This window comes from Podarcis cretensis (genome assembly GCF_951804945.1).
Source record: "Podarcis cretensis genome assembly, chromosome: 1".
Lineage (NCBI taxonomy): Eukaryota > Metazoa > Chordata > Lepidosauria > Squamata > Lacertidae > Podarcis > Podarcis cretensis.
Genome location: NC_137170.1, coordinates 131,093,696 through 131,115,041, shown reverse-complemented (window position 1 = coordinate 131,115,041; position 21,346 = coordinate 131,093,696). Strand labels below are relative to the sequence as shown.

Genomic DNA, 21,346 nt, shown 5'->3' with positions numbered 1-21,346 from the left:
CCGTGTGCCCAACATTAGAGAGGCCAGTCCTCTATTTGATGGCGACATCTCTCTGAAGAGCTGTCTGGTCCACATCTGGTTTAAGGATAAAAGAACCTGTCAATGTTTTAAGCTTTGCTTTCAGTCACGCAGGGCACAATTTTGCCAGTACAGAACTTTTTTGCGCAGACTTTTTATAGGGTAAAGGTAAAGGGACCCCTGGGACGCGGGTGGCGCTGTGGGTAAAACCTCAGTGCCTAGGACTTGCTGATCGTAAGGTCGGCAGTTCAAATCCCCGCGGCGGGGTGAGCTCCCGTCTTTCGGTCCCAGCTCCTGCCCACCTAGCAGTTCAAAAGCACCCCTAAGTGCAAGTAGATAAATAGGTACCGCTTTATAGCGGGAAGGTAAACAGCGTTTCTGTGTGCGACACTGGTGCTGGCTCGCCAGTTGCAGCTTCGTCACGCTGGCCACGTGACCCGGAAGTGTCTTTGGATGGCGCCGGCTCCCGGCCTCTTGAGCAAGATGAGCACGCAACCCTAGAGTCGGTCATGACTGGCCCGTACGGGCAGGGGTACCTTTACCTTTAAAGGGACCCCTGACCATTAGGTCCAGTCATGGCCGACTCTGGGGTTGCGGCGCTCATCTCACTTTATTGGCCGAGGGAGCCGGAGTACAGCTTCCGGGTCATGTGGCCAGCATGACAAAGCCGCTTCTGGTGAACCAGAGCAGCGCACGGAAACGCCGTTTACCTTCCCACCGGAGCAGTACCTATTTATCTACTTGCACTTTTGATGTGCTTTCGAACTGCTAGGTTGGCAGGAGCAGGGACGAGCAACGGGAGCTCACCCCGTGGCGAGGATTCGAACCGCCAACCTTCTGATCAGCAAGTCCTAGGCTCTGTGGTTTAACCCACAGCACCACCCACGTCCCTTTTTTATAGGGTAGGAGAACCTTAATAACTTTTGAACTGCCGGATCACGACTTCATTAAAGCCAATTAAAGCGTGCCTGGGGAAAAGAACACATCAGTGGTTTTCACCACATTGTGCTTTGCTGAAAGAAAACCGGGAGGAAAGGGATCAAAGTGTCTTTGTCGGCCTTTTTTAACTTGCTGGGTCTGGTCCTTTTTACTTGGTCCGTTTGAAAATTGGCACTTTGGTAGCCCTCATCAGATGGATCATGTATGCTTGGCCAGTGTTTCCCTCACTATGGTAGGATTTGTATGTCTTTCTATTTAAATTTCAACTATACATAGGAAATAGCTTATACAACTTTGTTGCAACTCACGGTCTTCTTTTGAAGTGGGGTAATTTGGAAACTGTTCAGAAGCTAAATAAAAGGAAAAGGAACTGGGTCGTTCGCAATCCCATTCCAGAATTTTATCCTTTTCTGCCGCCAGGGCAGGCCAGCCTCCCTGCAACAATCCATTCTGGAACCATGGGAATGGGTATAAGAACTCACTTTGGATTTGGAAAAGAATGGCATGGTGGAAGGGGAAGAAAAATGTAGTTAAGAAAAATGAAGTTTTGTAAGCTAAAATTTGGATTGAAGACAATGCTACTCAACTACCGTATTTTTCGCTCTATAAGACGCACCGGACCACAAGACACACCTAATTTTTGGAGGAGGAAAACAAGAAAAAAAATATTCTGAATCCCAGAAGCCAGAACAGCAAGAGGGATCGCTGCGCAGTGAAAGCAGCAATCCCTCTTGCTGTTCTGGCTTCAGCAAAAGCAACACAAAGCCTCTTCAGCGCATCGGGAGGAACGCTCCCGCTGCCCTGAAGAGGCTTCGCACGGCTATCCCAGAAGCCAGAACAGCTGTGCAGCAATCCCTCTTGCTGTTCTGGCTTCTGGGATAGATGTGCAGCCTGCATTTGCTCCATAAGACGCACACACATTTTCCCCACTTTTTAGGAGGGAAAAAGTGTGTCTTATAGAGCAAAAAATACGCTAAGTTGTGGCACCAGCAGAAGCCAGTCCAATTAATTGCACTAACCTAATGGGACTGCTCCCCCAATATGCTCAGGGGGGTTGTGTGAACCTCCAGAATGGCGTAGGGTGGGAGGAGAAGGGAGAAGTGTGTGCTGACAGAACAATTGCCTTAGTATGGAGAAAAGGTGCAGGCTTTAGAGACTGAACCTGAAGGAATGGGTTTCCCAGATCTAAAAACCTGATTGTACAGTCAGGCTGGAACGGGCCCCAAAATCCGCATTTTTCCTTATCCAAGGGAGTATTTCTAAAATGCTTTAACTTGAGCTATTGAGCAAATGCATAACAGGAACCTAGCTGTATAAACAAAGTGTTCTCCTTTATCAGTCCGTGACGGCAATGGATGGCCTTGGCTGTTCCAGTGGAGCAGGGATGGCACTCTGTCTATCTTATCTTACATCCTGACCACACACTGACGCACAGACCTAGTCCGGGAATGGCGCCAGGAGTTGGTGACCTCTTGCTCCAAGATAAGAGTATAGGAACAGGAACAGGAACAGGAACAGGAACAGGAACACCCTTTATGGTCAAGAGTACAGGAAGAGGAAAACCCTTTTATGGTTAAGAGTAAGGAGCAGGAACATCTGTGATGTCAACTTGCGTGTATAAGCTGACGTGGCTGGATTCCTGGGGAAGGGGGGAGAGGGCGCCTGGTGGATATATATACTGCATGGAATCTCTCATTTCTTTCGACTTGCTGTGGACTGACCACACAAGTGCCTTCTGCTATCCAGAGAGCAGAATAAACTCTCTGAATCAACCTCGGTGTCATTTGACTTCCTTCCTCCCTCCTGGGAGCAACGCAGACCCCACCAGTCGGTAAAGTCTAATAAGGCTACAAACCTGAAAGCGTCATACTGAGAACTCAGTTGCTTTCTGCAAGAATCCAATGCCAATGGTGTGTCCCCTCTTCTGCCTGTCCACCCCTGCCACAACCAGGGTTAGAAACTGAGATAGGAAAGCTAGGAGCTAAACAGCACCTTTACCCGGTGCTATACCAGCTGCACTGTCTCCTGGTGGAGTACAGGATCAGGTTTAAGGTGCTGGTTTAAACCTTTAAAACCCTATACAGCCTAGGACCCTCGTACCTACGGGACCGCCTCTCCTGGTATGTCCCACAGAGGACCTTACGGTCTTCAAACAAAAACATCCTGGAGGTCCCGGGCCACAGGGAGGTTAGGATGGCCTCAACCAGAGCTAGGGCTTTTTGGCCATGGCCCTGATTTGGTGGAATGCTCTGTCACAAAAGACTAGGGCCCTGCGGGACTTGACATCTTTCCGCAGGGCCTGCAAGACAGAGCTGTTCCACCAGGCCTTAGGCCAAGGCACAGTCTGACCCCCTCCTTTGGTAATCCTCATAGAACTCTAGCCCAATAGTTGCCATTAATTTGATTTTGAATTGATTTTAGAATGAATTGATTTTAGAATGCTGTGTTACTTTTATTGTTGTTAGCCACTCTGAGCCCGGCTTCGGCTTGCGAGGGCGGGATATAAATAAATTATTATTATTATTATTATTATTATTATTATTATTATTATTATTATTATGATGCCTAGGTTATAGGCGCAACAATGGAATGTCTAGGCGTGCTTTTTTAATAACAATAATACAAAGCTGAAAATGAATGAACTGCAGCTAAAATGTTATGTTCATTTTTCACATGGTCTAGTCCAGGCATAGGCAAACTCGGCCCTCCAGATGTTTTGGGACTACAACTGCCATCATCCCTAGCTAACAGGACCAGTGCTCAGGGATGATGGGAGTTGTAGTCCCAAAACATCTGGAGGGCTGAGTTTGCCTATGCCTGGTCTAGTCCTTCCCCTGCCCACCACCCTAATATTCTTAAGAGGGTCTCTTCTCCAGTCTTCAGAGAGTAGCTGGAAGTGGGGAGGCAGAAAAGGGTCCCCCTTTCCTTTCAATCTGCAGTTTAATCTGAAATCTTAGGTGCAGTACTGCACCCAGAGCTCAGAAACCGCTTGCGCTCATGAAATTCCTTGTCGCAAAATGCATCTAGAGCAATGGGGGTTTCGAACACCGGCCACAACCTTATGAAGGAGCAGTTCCAGTTAATCCTGCGATTCTCCATCCTATGCTCAACCTGTAAAGAAAACCATGTTAAAAACAACCACAGGCTTCCCCAGCAATCAAACTATGTCAAAGCATACTTTATTTAAGGAAAGAATGAAGTCAGAAAGGAAGCTGGAGAACAGAACACCCAAACCAAGTAATGAGAAAATAAGTTCTTAATTCCTATCTGCAGTGGAAGTCAAAGAATGCACACTCTAGTCTCGCCTTATAAACCACGCTCACTGAAATGTTGGGCAAAGCACAACCCATTCTGCAACTCGCATGCAAAAAGCGGGAGACACACAGAGCTCTGCATGCCTAAAATTGAAGACATCGAAACTCTTCCGCATGTGCTCCCTGCATAATCCAATCACGGGTGCAGAGCCTCCATGTCTGCAAGATGTTCTCACACTTTCTGCCGCATGCATGGGAGACAGCAGGCCATACCCTACTTCAGGTGTTGCAAATGCAGATAGGAAGCTGAGAAAATGCTTACTGGCGCTCAAGATTCCAGGCATTGTCTCACAAGCCCTGGAAAGTCTTTTGCACCCTTGGCGGCTACGTTTGGGCCGTTTTGTATAAGTAGGTCATCTGCTTCCTGCTTTTCGGAGGATAAACAGGCATCTTGTGGCATTCAAAAGGTTTAAAGTACCCGGCCACGAAGTTGCGGCAAGCAGCATTAAGGCATTTCCATCGTCCATCGCCTGGTTCTTCCAAAGTTGCACAGTGTTGATGTCGAGAAACAAGTTTATCGTGCTGCTCAGGGATCAAGTCAAACGCTCACCTCAAAATCTTAGAGATTCCGGCTTCTGGAAAGGGCTTGATTCACCCCAGTACAGATGGCAACAATTATGCATGGGAGATCCATTCCCAGCCCCGTTCCGGGGCCAAAAGGACCCACACTCTGGGAATCGTGCATCAATTGGGGACATTCCTAAAATGGTTGTTGCCTGTAGGTGTCATACAAAAGAATAGGGCACTCCTAGGCGGAGCGCAGGGAGGTGGGGAATTCAAATAAGGTTAAGCCTAAACAATGGTTTGTAGCACAATCCAGAGGACTCTTTCAAGCATTAAGTAGAAAGCTCGGCAAGGGAAAGAAAAAATAAAAATAAAAATCTGGGACTGCTAACCGGTCACAAGCCTTTAAACTTAGTGTACTAATTTTGCTGACTATTTTTAATTGCCTATTTTTCATTGAAGCTAATTGCATGGGTAGAAGAATTGCAGTTTAAAAAGTTAGCTGGAAGAGGAACTCTGATTAAAAAAAAAAGGCACCTGGGCCTGAAAACAATTTGGAACATTGTACAGTCATACAACGAAGAATTGATGCTTTTGAATTCTGGTGCTGGAGGAGACTCTTGAGAGTCCCATGGACTGCAAGAAGATCAAACCTCTCCATTCTGAAGGAAATCAGCCCTGAGTGCTCATTGGAAGGGCAGATCCTGAAGCTGAGGCTCCAATACTTTGGCCACCTCATGAGAAGAGAAGACTCCCTGGCAAAGACCCTGATGTTGGGAAAGATGGAGGGCACAAGGAGAAGGGGACGACAGAGGACAAGATGGTTGGATAGTGTTCTTGAAGCTACCAGCATGAGTTTGACCAAACTGCGGGAGGCAGTGGAAGACAGGAGTGCCTGGCGTGCTCTGGTCCATGGGGTCACGAAGAGTCGGACACGACTAAACGACTAAACAACAACACAGTCATAACTCGTGATAAATACGCTTCAGATTGAGTGCTTTCGGGTTGCGCTCCGTGGCGACCCAGAAGTAACAGAGCGCGTTACTTCTGGGTTTCGCTGCTCGCGCATGCGCAGACGGTCAAAATGGCGTCACGCGCATGCGCGGAAGCGGCAAAACGTGGCACGCGCAGACACGCTGTCGGGTCTTACGTTATGTTCGGGATGCAAACGGCTCCGGAACAGATCCCGTTCGCATCCCGAGGTACCACTGTATATAAAATGGGTTGATGATAATGCATAACAGAGATTCATTTTGATCGGAGCTACTTTTGAAAACAAAACACTGCATTGGTAGCGCAGCTGGTTTGACCCCTCAAACCTGTATGGCAGAAAAGCAGCTCTTCCCAGAGGTCTCCATTGAAAAAATAAAAATGCAACCTCCTTAGGTGTGTTCTTCTGGATTAATTCAGTTCAGAACTACTCCTGAACACAGAGAGAATTCATCAATACAATCTCTGTGCATCATTCCTGAACCTGATCACTCCCAATCCAGTTTAAGTCAGTTGCGGCCAAGTCCCACTGAGTGCAATGGGGTGTCTCCAACTTACAATGAATGTGTTTCCATTGCTTTCAATGGGGATTAGTTGCAACTGACTTAAAACTGGATTGGAGCCAAGATTAGGCATACAAATGAGAAGCTGTAACTAACTAATCTGCTTCTGCATGTGCTCTTAAATATTCACCCACAGATTTATTCAATTCTGTTTCAAAACTTGTTTCTCCAATACAGCTCATGGAGAAGTAAGGACAATGGTAGGGTTTTACGATGTTATACTTATTGAAAACGGACTTCTGGCCTCCAAGCTGACCTTCTTAACAGCCAGTCTTTTGTAACTAAGTCAAGGCTTAATTTAAGGCTAGAACTCATCAAACATTACACCAAAAATTGTGTTTTCCCATGCAACGACACAGTCCTGAAAAAGTGATTTTGTAAGAATAAAACGAGTTCCTTCTTATATAAAAACAAGTTTGCCAAAACTTCCTGGTGCATATACAGAGTGCCTTACCTCAACCTGTCTATACACACATTGGGTGTGTACAGCATCTACAACAGAATGTGCGGTTATTTTGCAACTCTAATTATTTCCAGCTTTCGGTGGTGCAAGCTTAGTCTGCAATACATCTATTCTATAAAATTATCCTCTTCTGTCAATCCTTCAGATTATATTACAGTTTTGTTAGAGGCAACCTGATTATCTTCAGTGTTTCGGTTGCCATGTTTCAAAAAGTGAAAATCCGGACACAAAAGTGGTTGTCGGGCAAAGTCGTTGAGCTGTTTTTTTAGTTTTGCCAAAAGTTGTTGAGCTTTTATTGCGAAATAAAAAGAAGTTTTTGAACTGTTTTTAAGGAAATTCACCAAAATCTAGACTTCCGACATGGATTGCCATACGCCCGGATTTTCCCGGACATGTCAGCGATTTTCACCCAGATGCTGTTTCTGACTGCCATATTCTGGTTAAATTCTGGACATACAGCAGCCCTAGCTTAGGCCATAAAGAAGAGGGAAAGTATTTTAGGCCAAGAATGCCGAAAAATTATTACAGTGAGATAACGGAAGACGGCGGATGGCACTAATAGGATTTTTCTCTTGAAATAAAACTCCACGGCTCGCCTCAGTTTCTCTTGGATATGGTGATCCAGGCTTCCTCCTTTGGCGAGGTGACCAGCTCATATCTGGTATCCACGACTTGACCTTCTACAGCACGCAAGTGGAGTTTCCTCACGATCACAGTCAGCAGGATTGTAGCTACCGTGTAGGCAAACCTGTGTAACCAGAGGGGAGGAGAAGGCAAATAATAATAATAATAATAATAATAATAGTAATAATAATAATAATTTATTACTTATACCCCCAGCCACTCTGGGCGGCTTCCAGGAAATATTAAAATACTGTGATACATCAAACATTAAAAGCCTCCCTAAACAGGGCTGCCTTCAGATGTCTTCTAAAAGTCTGGTAGTTGTTGTTCTCTTTGACATCTGGTGGGAGGGCGTTCCACAGGGAGGGCGCCACTACCGAGAAGGCCCTCTGCCTGGTTCCCTGTAACTTGGCTTCTCGCAGTGAGGGAACCGCCACGGTGCTGGACCTCAGTGAAGAAAAAGTCAGAGCTTTGGATCCTCCAAAACGCGTCTCTGGAGTGTGGGACCCTAAGGGAGGGCAGGGAATGCCCCCAAATGGATTTGGGGCAATTCCCCTCCTCTCCCTGTGTCCCATCCCGCAATGTTCAGGAGGTACCTGTCAGTTTGCATTGCTCAGTACAGAAAGTATTGATCTGATGTGTAGAGATCTTTCCTATTCTAATTCATTCCAGAGGGTTCTGGAAGCTTCTCTGTGTGAAAGAAGCAAGCAGAAGGTTCCTGATGTTTGGGTAGTTCCTTCAGAGAAGCTGAGTACAGCCATACCTCGGGTTGAAGTAGCTTCGGGATAAGTATTTTCGGGTTGTGCGCTGCGGTGACCCGGAAGTAACGGAGTGCATTACTTCCGGGTTTTACCGCTCGCGCATGTGCAGATGGTCAAAATGACGTCATGCGCATGCGCGGAAGCAGCAATACGAGCAGACACGGGTTGCGTTTGCTTCTGAATGCAAACGGGGCTCCGGAACGGATCCCGTTTGCATCCTGAGGTACCACTGTACAGCTGGTTTAAACTGGTTCTGTTATCTCTTCTGTCAAGGTCATGCTGGCGATAAAAATAGGCCGGAAGGAGCCTGGTTTTCAACCTTTCTCTTTCTATCTCGCTACCTTCTGGTGTGGTGTTCTGTACATAGTATGCTTAGCGTTGAGTTTTAGACTTATATTATAAGTTATTGTAAGTTTAAGTTAAGTCTGCAGCAACTGGATTTCTATGGACTCCGCCAATCCTGAATGTATTGAATTTGTGACCATTATGCTCATTTGCCTTCAGTAGCAGTAAAGCTCTGCTGGATGAAATATTAATTGCCTCTATTTTTTTGAGAATCCCGCAACGTGTTTTAAGATTTTACTCTGCTTACTACTATACGTTGGAATCTGCTCTGGATCAATATTGAGTAGAATTTCATGACAGTACCCCACCCCCAAACCCTCCGGAGAGAGCCTTTTTTTTGTAGGGAGGGCCCAGTCATTCCGGAGGCGAGGGGGAGAGTAAGAAAGAGGAGTGGACAGAAAAATTCCCTTCCATCTTATCTCTAGGATCAAAGCAAGAACAGCAACGGAGGAGATCACACAATCCATTAGGCGGAATGACCTGGAGAAAATGCTACCCAAAAGCCCCCCCCCCCTCTTGCTGCCTCATTCCTCACAGAAACAGAGATGCTCTGTTCTTGCTCCCACCCCCCCCCCACCCCCACCCCCAAAATATGCTCACCTCAGTTCAGGGCATTCCTGGCTCCCTGAGAAACCCAGAAGGGAGAAGTTTTTCATGGCAGAGTCGTCACTGAATCTATCTGGATCAAATCTACAAGAGAAAGAAGAAATAAATAACAACAACAACAACAACAACAACAACAACAACAATTTTTACTTATACCCTGCCCTCCAACATTAAAATATTAAAATTCAGCCTCATCACAGGAGGAGAAAGGAAAAAGAAAGAGGGGAGGGAATCAAACTGATTCTAAGCCAAAGGCCAGGCGGAACAACTCTGTCTTACAGGCCCTGCGGAAAGAAATCAGATCCTGCAGGGCCCTGGTCTCATGAGGCAGAGTGTTCCACCAGACCAGAGCCAGTGTTGAAAAGGCCCTGGCTCTGGTTGAAGCCAATCTAACTGCCTTAAGGCCCGGGACCACTAGGGTGTTGCTATTTATGGACCTTGAGGCTCTCCGTGGGGCATACCGGGAGAGGCGGTCCCATAGGTACGAGGGTCCTAGGCCATGAAGGGCTTTAAAGGTCAAAACCAGCACCTTAAATCCGACCCTGTACTCCACCAGGAGCCAGTGCAGCTGGAAAAGCACTGGGTGAATATGCTCCCACGGCAGAGACCCCGTGAAGAGCCTCGCTGCAGCATTCTGCACCCGCTGGAGTTTCTGGGACAGCTTCAAGGGCAGCCCCGCGTAGAGCGAATTACAGTAGTCAAGCCTGGAGGTGACCGTTGCATGGATCACTGTGGACAGGTTGGGGAAACCTCCCTGACCCCAAAAACTAGGTCTGCAAGAATGCCATTATAAGGCAGCCAGAAAGTACATCAGTACAAAATACACAGGGCCTCAGTGTCTGTGTGCCTGAACCCTTTTCTCGCTCGATTCTGTACTGCTTGCTCAAAAGCCCTGCAATCTAATTTCTCTGCTCTCCTTCCTTCTTTCCTTGCAGCCTGCCAGCCAGCCTGCACAATGCTTCCTCCCAATTTTTCTCAAGCCAGCCAGGCTGTGAACAAGTACCTGTGCAGAAGCTGATGATTCATTAGAATGAAAAGCTTGTTTCACCATCAGGTCAGTGGGTTTTTAAAAGCAATTATACAGCCTAGTCTAAATTAACGTTAAGATTGCCATCATCGAGGGACTGACAAGGCGGTAAGATGATGCCAGGCGTTAAATAATTCGGTATTTGAATGACTGGTATTAGTAATTGTATTATAATTTGGTATTGTTATAGTGAGGCTGTTATTGGATGGTAATTGAAAATTAAGATGATGCCAGGCTGTTTATTTCCAAAGCTAAAAGGGGAAAGAGCATTCATGGCAGAAAATAATATTGAGTAGAGGCTGTGTTGCAGCACATGTGCTATTTTGCATGCACAGTATTTGGCTGGGTGTGAAAAGAATTATTTACTTTTTTATTCTTCAAACCTTCAGCTGTTTGAGTGTTGCACCCTTTTCTTAAAAGCCAGTTGGGATTTGCGGGAAGATGGGAGTTGTAGTTCAGCAACATGCAATGGCGATAGCTCAGTAGGTAGAGCATGAGATTGTTTATTTCAGGGTCGCAGGTTCGCGTCCCACACTGGTCAAAAAAGTGTCGCATGGCAGAGGGTTGGGCTGGAGAACCCTCATGATCCCTTCCAACCTTGTGAGTCTACGAACATCTGGAGGGCCACAGTTTCTCCACAGGGAATTTAGAAAGCAAGCAGAGAATAACTTTGCACAGGTCACACCTATGCACACACACGCACACGCAAACACACAACCCATTCTCCCTCCGCTGCTCACATTGCCCTAAAGACAAGTGTTTTATGAGGAATGTATCTGTTTCCACATCAATTGCAGACCACTGAAGAGCCTAAGGCAGAAAATCCAGACAGCATTTCCGTGGTTGACAATTTTGTTTAGTCGTAGATCTCACAGGCTGCGGACTTTTTAACAATACAGTCGTACCTTGGTTGTCGAACGGAATACGTTCCGGAAGTCCGTTCGACATTTGAAAACGTTTGAAAACCAAGGCACAGCTTCTGATTGGCTGCAGAAGCTTCCTGCAGTCAGTTGGAAGCTGTAGAAGCCGTGTCAGACGTTCGGCTTCCAAAAACAGTTCGCAAACCAGAACATTCACTTCCGGGTTTGCGGCATTCAGGAGCCAAAACATTCAAGTCACAAGGCGTTTGAAAACCAAGGTACGACTGTACATTCATACCTCTTGTTATGTTAAGTTCAGGTTACGTTCTTTCAGGATACGTACCGCGGCGACCCGAAAATAATGGAACTAGTTACTTCCAGGTTTCGCTGCATGCGCAGATGCTCAAAATGACATCACACGCATGTGCAGAAGTGGCGAATCACGTCCTGCAGACGCGGGTTGCGCTCTGTTCAGGTTGTGAACGGGACGGATCCTGTTCGCAACCAGAGGTACCACTGTACTCCCAATATCCAACACCTAGCCATTTTTTTACTTTTCACCCTTCCCCGGCCCCAAGAGAAGAGTATGGCAGCCATTTTTTAAAAGGGACAACAGCACTTGCACTTCCAGTTCTTCCTGTGGAACTCCTGGAGACTATATCAGCACCTACGATTCTTATTGGCTGTGTTGCTCCTCTGCTTCCTTTTTCCAAGAAGAAAGCTATGGCTGCCGGAAAGAGAACAGGGGCCCTTGGACTGAATTTATTTCTTTAGATTAAGCCCAACTGTGTTTCCACCCTGAACTGAAATCAGTAAGCTACCCCAGAGCCACGGTGCCCAAACTATTAAAAGTTGCCATCTGGAGGCCAAAGGGAGCTAGAGCAGTTCCTGTTATGCCGAAGTGTAGCACCCTGCTTGTGGTTAATGCTTAGCTGGAATGAAATATTCAACGCAGCAATAGAGAAATTAAAATAATAATTTATTTGTCAGACAAATAAATATGAGGCACAGTGGTATATGGTTACCAAGCTCTGGCCTGGCCTCTTGCCATTCTGGCCAGCACTTATATTTCCTTAATCCAGCCCCCTTGCTCCTCCTGTGGCTGCCTCTGTCCAATCAGCCTGGTTGAAATTCCTATTGGCTGTTTGCTAGAACCAATCACAAAAGATACACCCATTTCCTTCTGTCCTTTTATGGGAAACAAAAAGCTATATATTCTTCTATCTATAAATGACAAATAAGTAGTAATATATCTTACATGTGTCTCAACAAGGAACCTTAATTACCAGCTCACCTTGCCCTATTGCCCTCCAAAACAAATGGTTTAATCTCAAATTTTTATCTTAAACAGATGTCAAGGATCATCATTGAAAGATCTCCTTCCTTTGGAGGTCTCTAAACAAAAGCTTGACAAATGCTCTAATGATGTTTCCTGCTTGGCAAGGGGGGCTGGGCTGGTGGCTGATGGCCCCTGTGATCTCTTCCAACTATATGAAATAAGAATCTAGCATAAGGATTTAACATTTCTTAGCTTCTAATTCCTTTGCATAATTACATTTAAGCTAATATATTTAATACATAAATAACCTTTTAAAAGGAAAAGAATCTTAAAAGGATCTCAGTTTAAGAAAGAAACAACTTTAGAAAAAGACTTCCCAAAATATTCTCTTCCTTTCTGCCAGCTAGATGCTTTTCCATTGCTCTTGACCTTTGAACCTTAGGAAAATATGGCTCAAGTTTAATGGGAGGCACATGGTTTTATTTTACTATTTACCCACTCTTAATTATGTTTATCTCTGCTTTTTATCTTCTGTAATATGTAGGGTCAGTGTCCTCGCTCTCAGCCTGTAATTCCCTTTTTGACTTTGAGAATTGTTTTCTGCTATAAATCAGGGGGGCCCCTTGTCTAGGAGGAAAAACATTTTGCCAAGATTCTTAAGCAGCTGGTCTTCTGCCTGGCATAAAACATTTGAAGATCTTTAAGCTCATTTTAAAATACAGGCCCTGATCAAAATATAAGCTTGATAAAAATGCAGGCTTATGATTAGATGCCTCAGAAGAAGTCAAAATCTGAAGCCAAGAATCCATAAAAATGAACCTCCATTTCCTTAAAAACAAAAACCCATGATTGATGTTTCCTCCTCCGAACCACAGATTTCATTATGAATTGCGATTGCAACATCTCCTTCTCACAGCGATCTGTTTTTAAAAAGAAAATCCTGCACGCAGCATTTGCCACAGAAGGTCATGAACGTTCAGAAAAGGAAGTTATCGATTTAAAAAAAAAATGCCACCAAAAGCATTTTGCAAGAACACATTTGCAAAGCCCTGAGTTTGAAAGCAAGGGTGCAAATCCGTCTTAACAAAAGGGGCTTTTCGCCTTACCCATGATGTTTAATTAGGTTCAAAAAAATATAGAACTGAACTGCACATTCAGAACCATCTTCTGGGACTGTATGGGGGGGGGGGTTGGTTTTCCCGCACTTCTAAAACCTCCCGTCTGTTAAAAAGGAAGGCATCGAGGAGAAGTCTTCCGCAATACAGCTGTAAGCAATTTCCAGATCATCAATCATATGGCAAGAGGCTATACAGTGGTGCCTCGCAAGACGAAAAGAATCCGTTCCGCGAGTCTCTTCATCTAGCGGTTTTTTCATTTTGCGAAGCAAGCCCATTGACGGCTTAGCGGATTAGCGCTATTAGCGGCTTTTAGCGGCTTAGCGGATAAGCAGATAAGCGGCTTAGCGGCTTAGAAAAAGGGGGGGGAGGAAAAAAAACCTGCAGGAACTCGCAAGACATTTTCGTCTTGCGAAGCAAGCCCATAGGAAATTCGTTTTGCGAAGCACCTCCAAAAAGGAAAACTCTTTCGTCTAGCGAGTTTTCCGTCTTGCGAGGCATTCGTCTTGCGGGGCACCACTGTATCACCTCTCGCCATCCCATACAAGCAGCACAACAGACCGGTTGTCAGTTCATTTCCCTCTGGGCCCAATTCAAGGTGTTCACATTACTGTTTAAAGTCCTAAATGTCTTAGGCTCCGAATACCTGAAAGACTGCCTCGTTCCCTACAGACGACAGGTAAACCTGTAACAGGAATTTTTTAATGTCTTAATGTTTTACCATTTTTTATGTAAGCTGCCCAGAGTGGCTGGGAAAACAAAAGCCAGATCGGCAGGGTATAAATAATAAAATTATTTATTTATTTATTTTTTATTATTATTACATATTCCCTTGGCTGCTATGGCTCAGTGGTGTCGATAATGCCAAGGCTGCAGGCTCAATCCCTGCATGGGACAACTGCATATTCCTACACTGCAGGCAAGAAGAAACAAGAGGCCCAGGTTTATGTCTGCTAAAGGGTAGGGTATGGGTATGGGGGTTCACGTTATAAGGGCTAGTAAGAGGGCTATGGTTGGGGATGTGGGTGTTGGGCGAATGGGTTCTTTGATAAATAGTTTAATTCCATCAGCAGCTGGTTGTAGAATTCCAGAAGGTCCAACTAAGTTTGGGCCTTTTCGGAGTTGCATATAGCCTAGGATTTTTCGTTCAAGTAGTGTTAAGAATGCTATAGCAATGAGGATAGGAATAATGTATGAAATTGGATTAATAATAAAGGTAAAGGTAAAGGTACCCCTGCCCGTACGGGCCAGTCTTGACAGACTCTGGGGTTGTGCGCCCATCTCACTTAAGAGGCCAGGGGCCAGCGCTGTCCGGAGACACTTCCGGGTCACGTGGCCAGCGTGACATCGCTGCTGTGGCGAGCCAGAGCCGCACACGGAAACGCCGTTTACCTTCCCGCTGGTAAGCGGTCCCTATTTATCTACTTGCACCCGGAGGTGCTTTCGAACTGCTAGGTTGGCAGGCGCTGGGACCGAGCAGCGGGAGCGCACCCCGCCGCAGGGATTCGAACCGCCGACCTTTCGATCGGCAAGCCCTAGGCGCTGAGGCTTTAACCCACAGCGCCACCTGCGTCCCTTGGATTAATAATATGTGTTATAAATTTCTGCATTATTAAGAAGGGAATTTGCTTCCCTGTAGAAAGATTTTAGGTCTTTTGCATTGCTTGACTCTGCCACCTTAATAAAACCTTATTTTGGTTTTTCAATAAACCATCCAGGAAATATTTGCCCACTATGGGTCTCAAACCCACAACCCAGAGATTAAGAGTCTCGTTCTCTACCAACTGAGCTACCCTGGGAAGCCAGGTCAAGAGAAAACTTCTTTTTCCACATGCTATTTTTCCTCTTAAAACAAAACAACAACAAACAAACACTGGGGAAAATTCCAACATGCAGTCCTCCCCCTTGACTCTAAAATAGTCCAGTGGTACCTCTTGATGCGAACGGGATCCATTCCGGAGCCCCATTCACATCCAGAAGCGAACAAAACCCGCGTCCGTGCGTCTGCACATGCTCGGGCCCCGATTTGCCGCTTCTGCGCAGGCACGTGACGTCATTTTGACCGTCTGCGCATGTGCGAGAGGCGAAACCCGGAAGTAACGCGCTCTGTTACTTCCGGGTCGCCGCAGCGCGCAACCCGAAAATACTTATCCTGAAGCTACTTCAACCCAAAGTATGATTGTACAATATAGCTGAAGGGAAGACAGGAGTGCCTGGCATGCTCTGGTCCATGGGGTCACGAAGAGTCGGACACGACTAAACGACTAAACAACAACATACCTGAAGGAGCGTCTCCACCCCCACCGTTCAGCCCGGTCACTGAGGTCCAGCTCCAAGGGCCTTCTGGCGGTTCTCTAACTGCGAGAAGCAAAGTTACAGGGAACCAGGCAGAGGGCCTTCTTGGTAGTGGCGCCCTCCCTGTGGAACGCCCTCCCATCAGATGTCAAGGAAATAAACAACTATCTGACTTTTAGAAGACATCTGAAGACAGCCCTGTTTAGGGAAGCTTTTAATATTTGATGAATTATTGTATTTTAATATTTTGCTGGAGGCCACCTAGAGTGGCTGGGGAAACCCAGCCAGATGGGCGGGGTATGTATGTATGTAAGTAAAGTAAAGGGACCCCTGACCATTAGGTCCAGTCGTGACCAACTCTGGGGTTGCGGCACTCATTTCGCTTTATTGGCTGAGGGAGCCGGCGTACAGCTTCCGGGTCATGTGGCCAGCATGACTAAGCCACTTCTGGCAAACCAGAGCAGCGCACGGAAACACTGTTTACCTTCCCGCCGGAGCGGTACCTATTTATCTACTTGCACTTTGACATGTTTTCGAACTGCTAGGTTGGCAGGAGCAGGGACTGAGCAACGGGAGCTCACCCCGTCGTGGGGATTCAAACCGCCAACCTTTTGGTCGGCAAGCCCTAGACTCTGTGGTTTAGCCCACAGTGCCACCCGCGTCCCTATGTATGTATGTATGTATGTATATATGTATGTATAAATAAATTATTATTATTATTATTACAGCCCAACCATCCATTTAGAAACGTCATGGCAAAATCAGCTGGAAGGGAAGGGGAAAGACAGAAACAGATAAAGTTACTTGTGTTTCCATACTTATAGGGCAACGGCCAAGTCGAGCTGTCATGTAACACCACACCAAGCGCATACAGCACGAGAGTCTGAAACGAAATGAAAAATGCATCACTTTAGCCAGGTCAGATGACACACCACATTTGCCGCACACAAATGGCGCACCCTAGCAGACCACTGGGGGCTTTGCAAAGGGATTCTGTACCTCTCAACAGGCCTTTCTCTCAAGCAAACTGGTACAGGATGTCAACTGAATAAGCTTTATTCATGCAAAATCCTACCACCTTGCAGAATGAATTTGAAGTGAACCAATCTAATTTCCAGTCGTTAAATTTGAAAGGAGTGGGGTTTTTTTTTGGGGGGGGGAGTATTTTGCTAGCAAAAGCAAACATCTGCTAGGAAGCCAGCAATAATACATTGCTGTTATTGGGTGGGTGGAATGTATTTCAATGAAGGAATGCAAAACACCAAAACAAAACAAAAAAATCAGGCCCTGCAGGCTTCAATGGAAATTGAAGATAGAAACTTCTAGGCAAGCTGATTAAAACAAGACTGATGGAAGACGTCATATTCTAGTTTGTCTTTCAGATTGGCTTATTTGAGCCTTCCCTTCGGATGCGAGAAATGCTTTGAAGCTCTCTGCTACAGCGGACATCAGGATACAATCCTGAGCACGCTTGCCTAGAGAAAAGTGGGGTTTGGCTCCAGGCAAGCACAGCTTGATCCTGCCAACCTAGCAGTTCAAAAGCACATCATGTGCAAGTAGATAAATAGGTACCGTTCCAGCGGGAAGGTAAACGGCGTTTCCATGTGCTGCTCTGGTTCGCCAGAAGCGGCTTAGTCATGCTGGCCACATGACCCGGAAGCTGTCTGCGGACAAACGCCGGCTCCCTCGGCCTATAGAGCGAGATGAGCGCCGCAACCACAGAGTCAGTCACGACTGGACCTAATGGTCAGGGTTCCCTTTACCTTTACCTTTAAACACAGCTTGGGGGAGGGGGTCAGGATGAGGGAGGATGTGAATGTACCATTTAAATCAGGGGTCAGCAACCTTTTTCAGCCGTGGGCCGGTCCAGCGTCCCTCAGACCATGTGGTGGGCCGGACTATATTTTTTTTTGGGGGGGGGGGGGAATGAACGAATCCCTATGCCCCACAAATAACCCAGAGATGCATATTAAATAAAAGCATACATTCTACTCATGTAAAAACACCAGGCAGGACCCACAAATAACCCAGAGATGCATTTTAAATAAAAGGACACATTCTACTCATGTAAAAACACGCTGATTCCCGGACTGTCCGCAGACTGGATTGAGAAGGCAATTGGGCCGCATCCGGCCCCCAGGCCTTAGGTTGCCTACCCCTGATTTAAATGAAGCTAGCAACCCATAGCTTGGGTGATACAGGAAACCAAGGTTACTTAGTAGATTTTCTTTTTAATCGTGGTTTACACGAAGGGTCTTCAGACGTGGGCAAAAGTCTCGGTGATCTCATAGCCTGGCTTACTGGAAAAAGAACGCCCTGGTTTCTTAACCTTATGCATAAACCTCTACCTAAGCATTCCTATAAAAATACAAAATATTAGCTTTCATCCATAGGAAAGGGAGACTTTAAAAAAAACTTTTAAAACTTTTTTTATTAAGTCTTATAGAGGAAAAATACAAAACTTAGTATCTTTCCCCTTTTTTGAACCTTTGATCTAGATAGAATAAAAACATAAAAAGAGGGAGGGGGAAAGAAAGAAAGAAAGAAAGAAAGAAAGAAAGAAAGAAAGAGGTTAAAAAAGAAAGATCGAAAAATAAGATTCAGAAAGTAAAGAACTTCTGATTCTTCCTATGTCTGCTATATAAGAACAATATTCGCTTCATCCAATCCAATATAACACCCAAAAAATCCACTTTCTATGAGCAAACATTATTTTCAGCCCTCAAATCTAAATATCATTCTTTCTTTTTCATGCAAAACGTCTCTGAGAGGTTTCCAACCTTTACCAAATGTTAACAATTACTTTTCTCTGATAAAAGGAAAGGGAGGCTTTGAGCGCTGGCTTCCAGTCCTACCTCTTTGGGAATAATATGTTGGTCAACGCTGCCCTCCAGCTCTTGCAGCCGAGCCGCAATTGGTGTCAGTTTTGATGTCCTCACCGTCTCACACAGAACCTGCCGGCAATATCTGCAAACAGAGAAACCCATTGCAAGCCTTTTGCTTGAAGCAAGAAAAAGATGGAAGGCACAAGGAGAAGGGGACGACAGAGGATGAGATGGTTGGATAGTGTTTTCGAAGCTACCAGCATGAGTCTGACCAAACTGCAGGAGGCAGTGGAAGACAGGAGTGCCTGGCGTGCTCTGGTCCATGGAGTCACGAACAGTCAGACACGACTAAATGACTAAACAACAACAACAATGTTACAAGATTGCCTCGTAACCAGGGTTTGCAAACCCACTTCAGTTCTGGTTTGTGTTGACCATGGTTATATCTGGACTTAAACAAAACGTAGAAAGGAGGGGGGAAATTGGTGTATGAGAGAGTAACAGAAGAAGTGGAAGGTCAGTCTGGATGACCGGCTTCTTGAGCGTTCATCCTGATTTGTTTGCATAAAACCCGTGGGGAAGTTGTAAGGCCTTCATTCAGATTTGTTTGCAGAGAGGCTATATGATGACATTGCATCAAGCGAACTGCAATCCAAATTCGCCCGGGACTTTTCCTATCACTTTCCTTACTGCAAGAAGTCAGGAAGTAGGTCTGGTGGCGCTGTGGGTTAAACCACAGAGCCTAGGACTTGCCAATCAGAAGGTCAGTGGTTCGAATCCCCGCGACGGGGTGAGCTCCCGTTGTTTGGTCCCTGCTCCTGCCAACCTAGCAGTTCGAAAGCATGTCAAAGTGCAAGTAGATAAATAGGTACCACCCCAGCGGGAAGGTAAACAGCGTTTCCGTGCGCTGCTCTGGTTTGCCAGAAGCGGCTTAGTCATGCTGGCCACATGATCTGGAAGCTGTACGCCGCAACCCCAGAGTCGGACACGACTGAACCTAATGGTCAGGGGTCCCTTTACCTTTACCTTTACTGCTGCACACAGCTGTCAACTTACAGATTTGAAAATAAGGGACCAGCAGCCTCGAAAATAAGAGATCAGCAGCCCAAATAAGGGATTTTAGTCAACCAGCTCCTTTCCTTTCCCCCATAACAGTCAATTGAAGGAGCCTCCAAAACAAATCCAACAGCCCTCCCTCCCACGAGATTGCCGCCTGCCACTGTACTCAACCAGCTCCTTTCCTTTTCCCCCACCATGTGCCCCTGCTCCAGACAGACCTTTTCCCCAGCAAGGGTGAGTGGGCCGTCGATGACGTATCCATCCGACTCCGAGCACAGGTATGTTCAACTTCTGAGCCCCTCTGAGCCAAAGGCAGATAGCCCAACCAGCAGCCAAATGAAGCCTCAAGCGGTGGTTCCCACAGCGCAGCAACCCAGCAAAGGGGATGCAGCAAGGAAAACCACCGTCACCTCTCCGCTGGGAAGCGCTGAGCAAAGGCGAGTCCCCAGGCAACGTGGCCGATTTGATTGGCACAAGGCATGCAAGCTCCACCCCCCAGTCGTGAGCAACGCAGCCAAGCAACACAGTTGGAGCCTCCCTGGCCGGCAGGGAGGGAGGGAGAGGAGCTGCTTCCTTTGAAACCCGGGAAATTTACGGGATAGTATCAATCCGGGAAGGGGGACGCAGGTGGCGCTGTGGGTTAACGCCTCAGCGTCTAGGGCTTGACGATCGAAAGGTCGGCGGTTCGAATCCCTGCGGTGGGGTGCGCTCCCGCTGCTCGGTCCCAGCGCCTGCCAACCTAGCAGTTCGAAAGCACCTCCGGGTGCAAGTAGATAAATAGGGACCGCTTACCAGCGAGAAGGTAAATGGCGTTTCCGTGTGCGGCTCTGGCTCTGGCCAGAGCAGCGATGTCACGCTGGCCACGTGACCCAGAAGTGTCTCAGGACAGCGCTGGCCCCTGGCCTCTTAAGTGAGATGGGCGCACAACCCCAGAGTCTGTCAAGACTGGCCCGTACGGGCAGGGGTACCTTTACCTTTACCTTTTATCAATCCGGGAAAGCAGCGGGAAACGGCGCTGGGATAAGGGACTTTCCCGCCAAATAAGGGGCGGTTGACAGCTATGCTGCTGCACACAAGCGCCAATTCGTCTTTAATTGCACAAGCTGAATTTGCCTGCGTGAGATTCCTACATGCCAAATCGCAACAGTGTGGAAGAGGTCCAGGGGTGTGTGGTACAATCCTGCTCTCAAAAGTGGTTAGGTTATCAGTGAAGTTGTAGCTGTTGAGTCCCAAGCACAGTCATAAAACACACACACAACCAAGTGAGTACCTGAGTTGCTCAATTTTCACAGGTGTAACTGGACCTTTTCCAAGAACTTGGTCCATTTCCTTGTAAAGCTTCTCCTGAATTTCTTTTGAGGTAGTCAAGAAATAAACTGCCCAGGTGCACACTGTTAAAAGAAAAAGAAGAAGACGAGAGGATATGTTAAGTCAGCAATTTCTTCCTTTCGATTTACAGTTCCTGTACGGTAGCTTAAAAAAAAAAAGAAGCAAAAACGCAGAATGTAAAGATCAGATCATACGAAGCAGTGCTACCCACAAAGAGGAAACAGCTGTTCTGGGGAAATGAAAATATATGCTTGCAAAAACCAGAAGGACATTTCAAAAGCCTAAAGAGTTCTTTTGAAGTATGGCTGCTACTTAGCAATTATGGAGTGCTTTCTCCTAAGTGCGCCACATGTAAGATTCAGCCAGCGCTATAACCACCCTGTAAAGTAGACAATTATTAATGTTATTCCCACATTGCAGGTGGAGGCTG

At 46.4% G+C, this 21,346-nt stretch overlaps 1 protein-coding gene across 1 annotated transcript in view; it reads right to left on the bottom strand.

Moving 5' to 3' along the window:
• Positions 1–4,120: 4,120 nt before the first annotated feature.
• CYP20A1 (cytochrome P450 family 20 subfamily A member 1) overlaps positions 4,121–21,346 on the bottom strand; it is a 41,906-nt gene continuing 24,680 nt past the window's right edge. The window contains exons 9-13 of the mRNA XM_079980584.1: positions 20,858–20,978; positions 18,559–18,670; positions 16,522–16,586; positions 9,122–9,211; positions 4,121–7,539 (exon numbers count right to left, since the gene is read on the bottom strand). Of these exons, the coding sequence (XP_079836710.1) occupies positions 7,389–7,539; positions 9,122–9,211; positions 16,522–16,586; positions 18,559–18,670; positions 20,858–20,978 (539 nt within the window). The 3' untranslated portion in view covers positions 4,121–7,388. The remainder of the gene's footprint in view (positions 7,540–9,121; positions 9,212–16,521; positions 16,587–18,558; positions 18,671–20,857; positions 20,979–21,346) is intronic.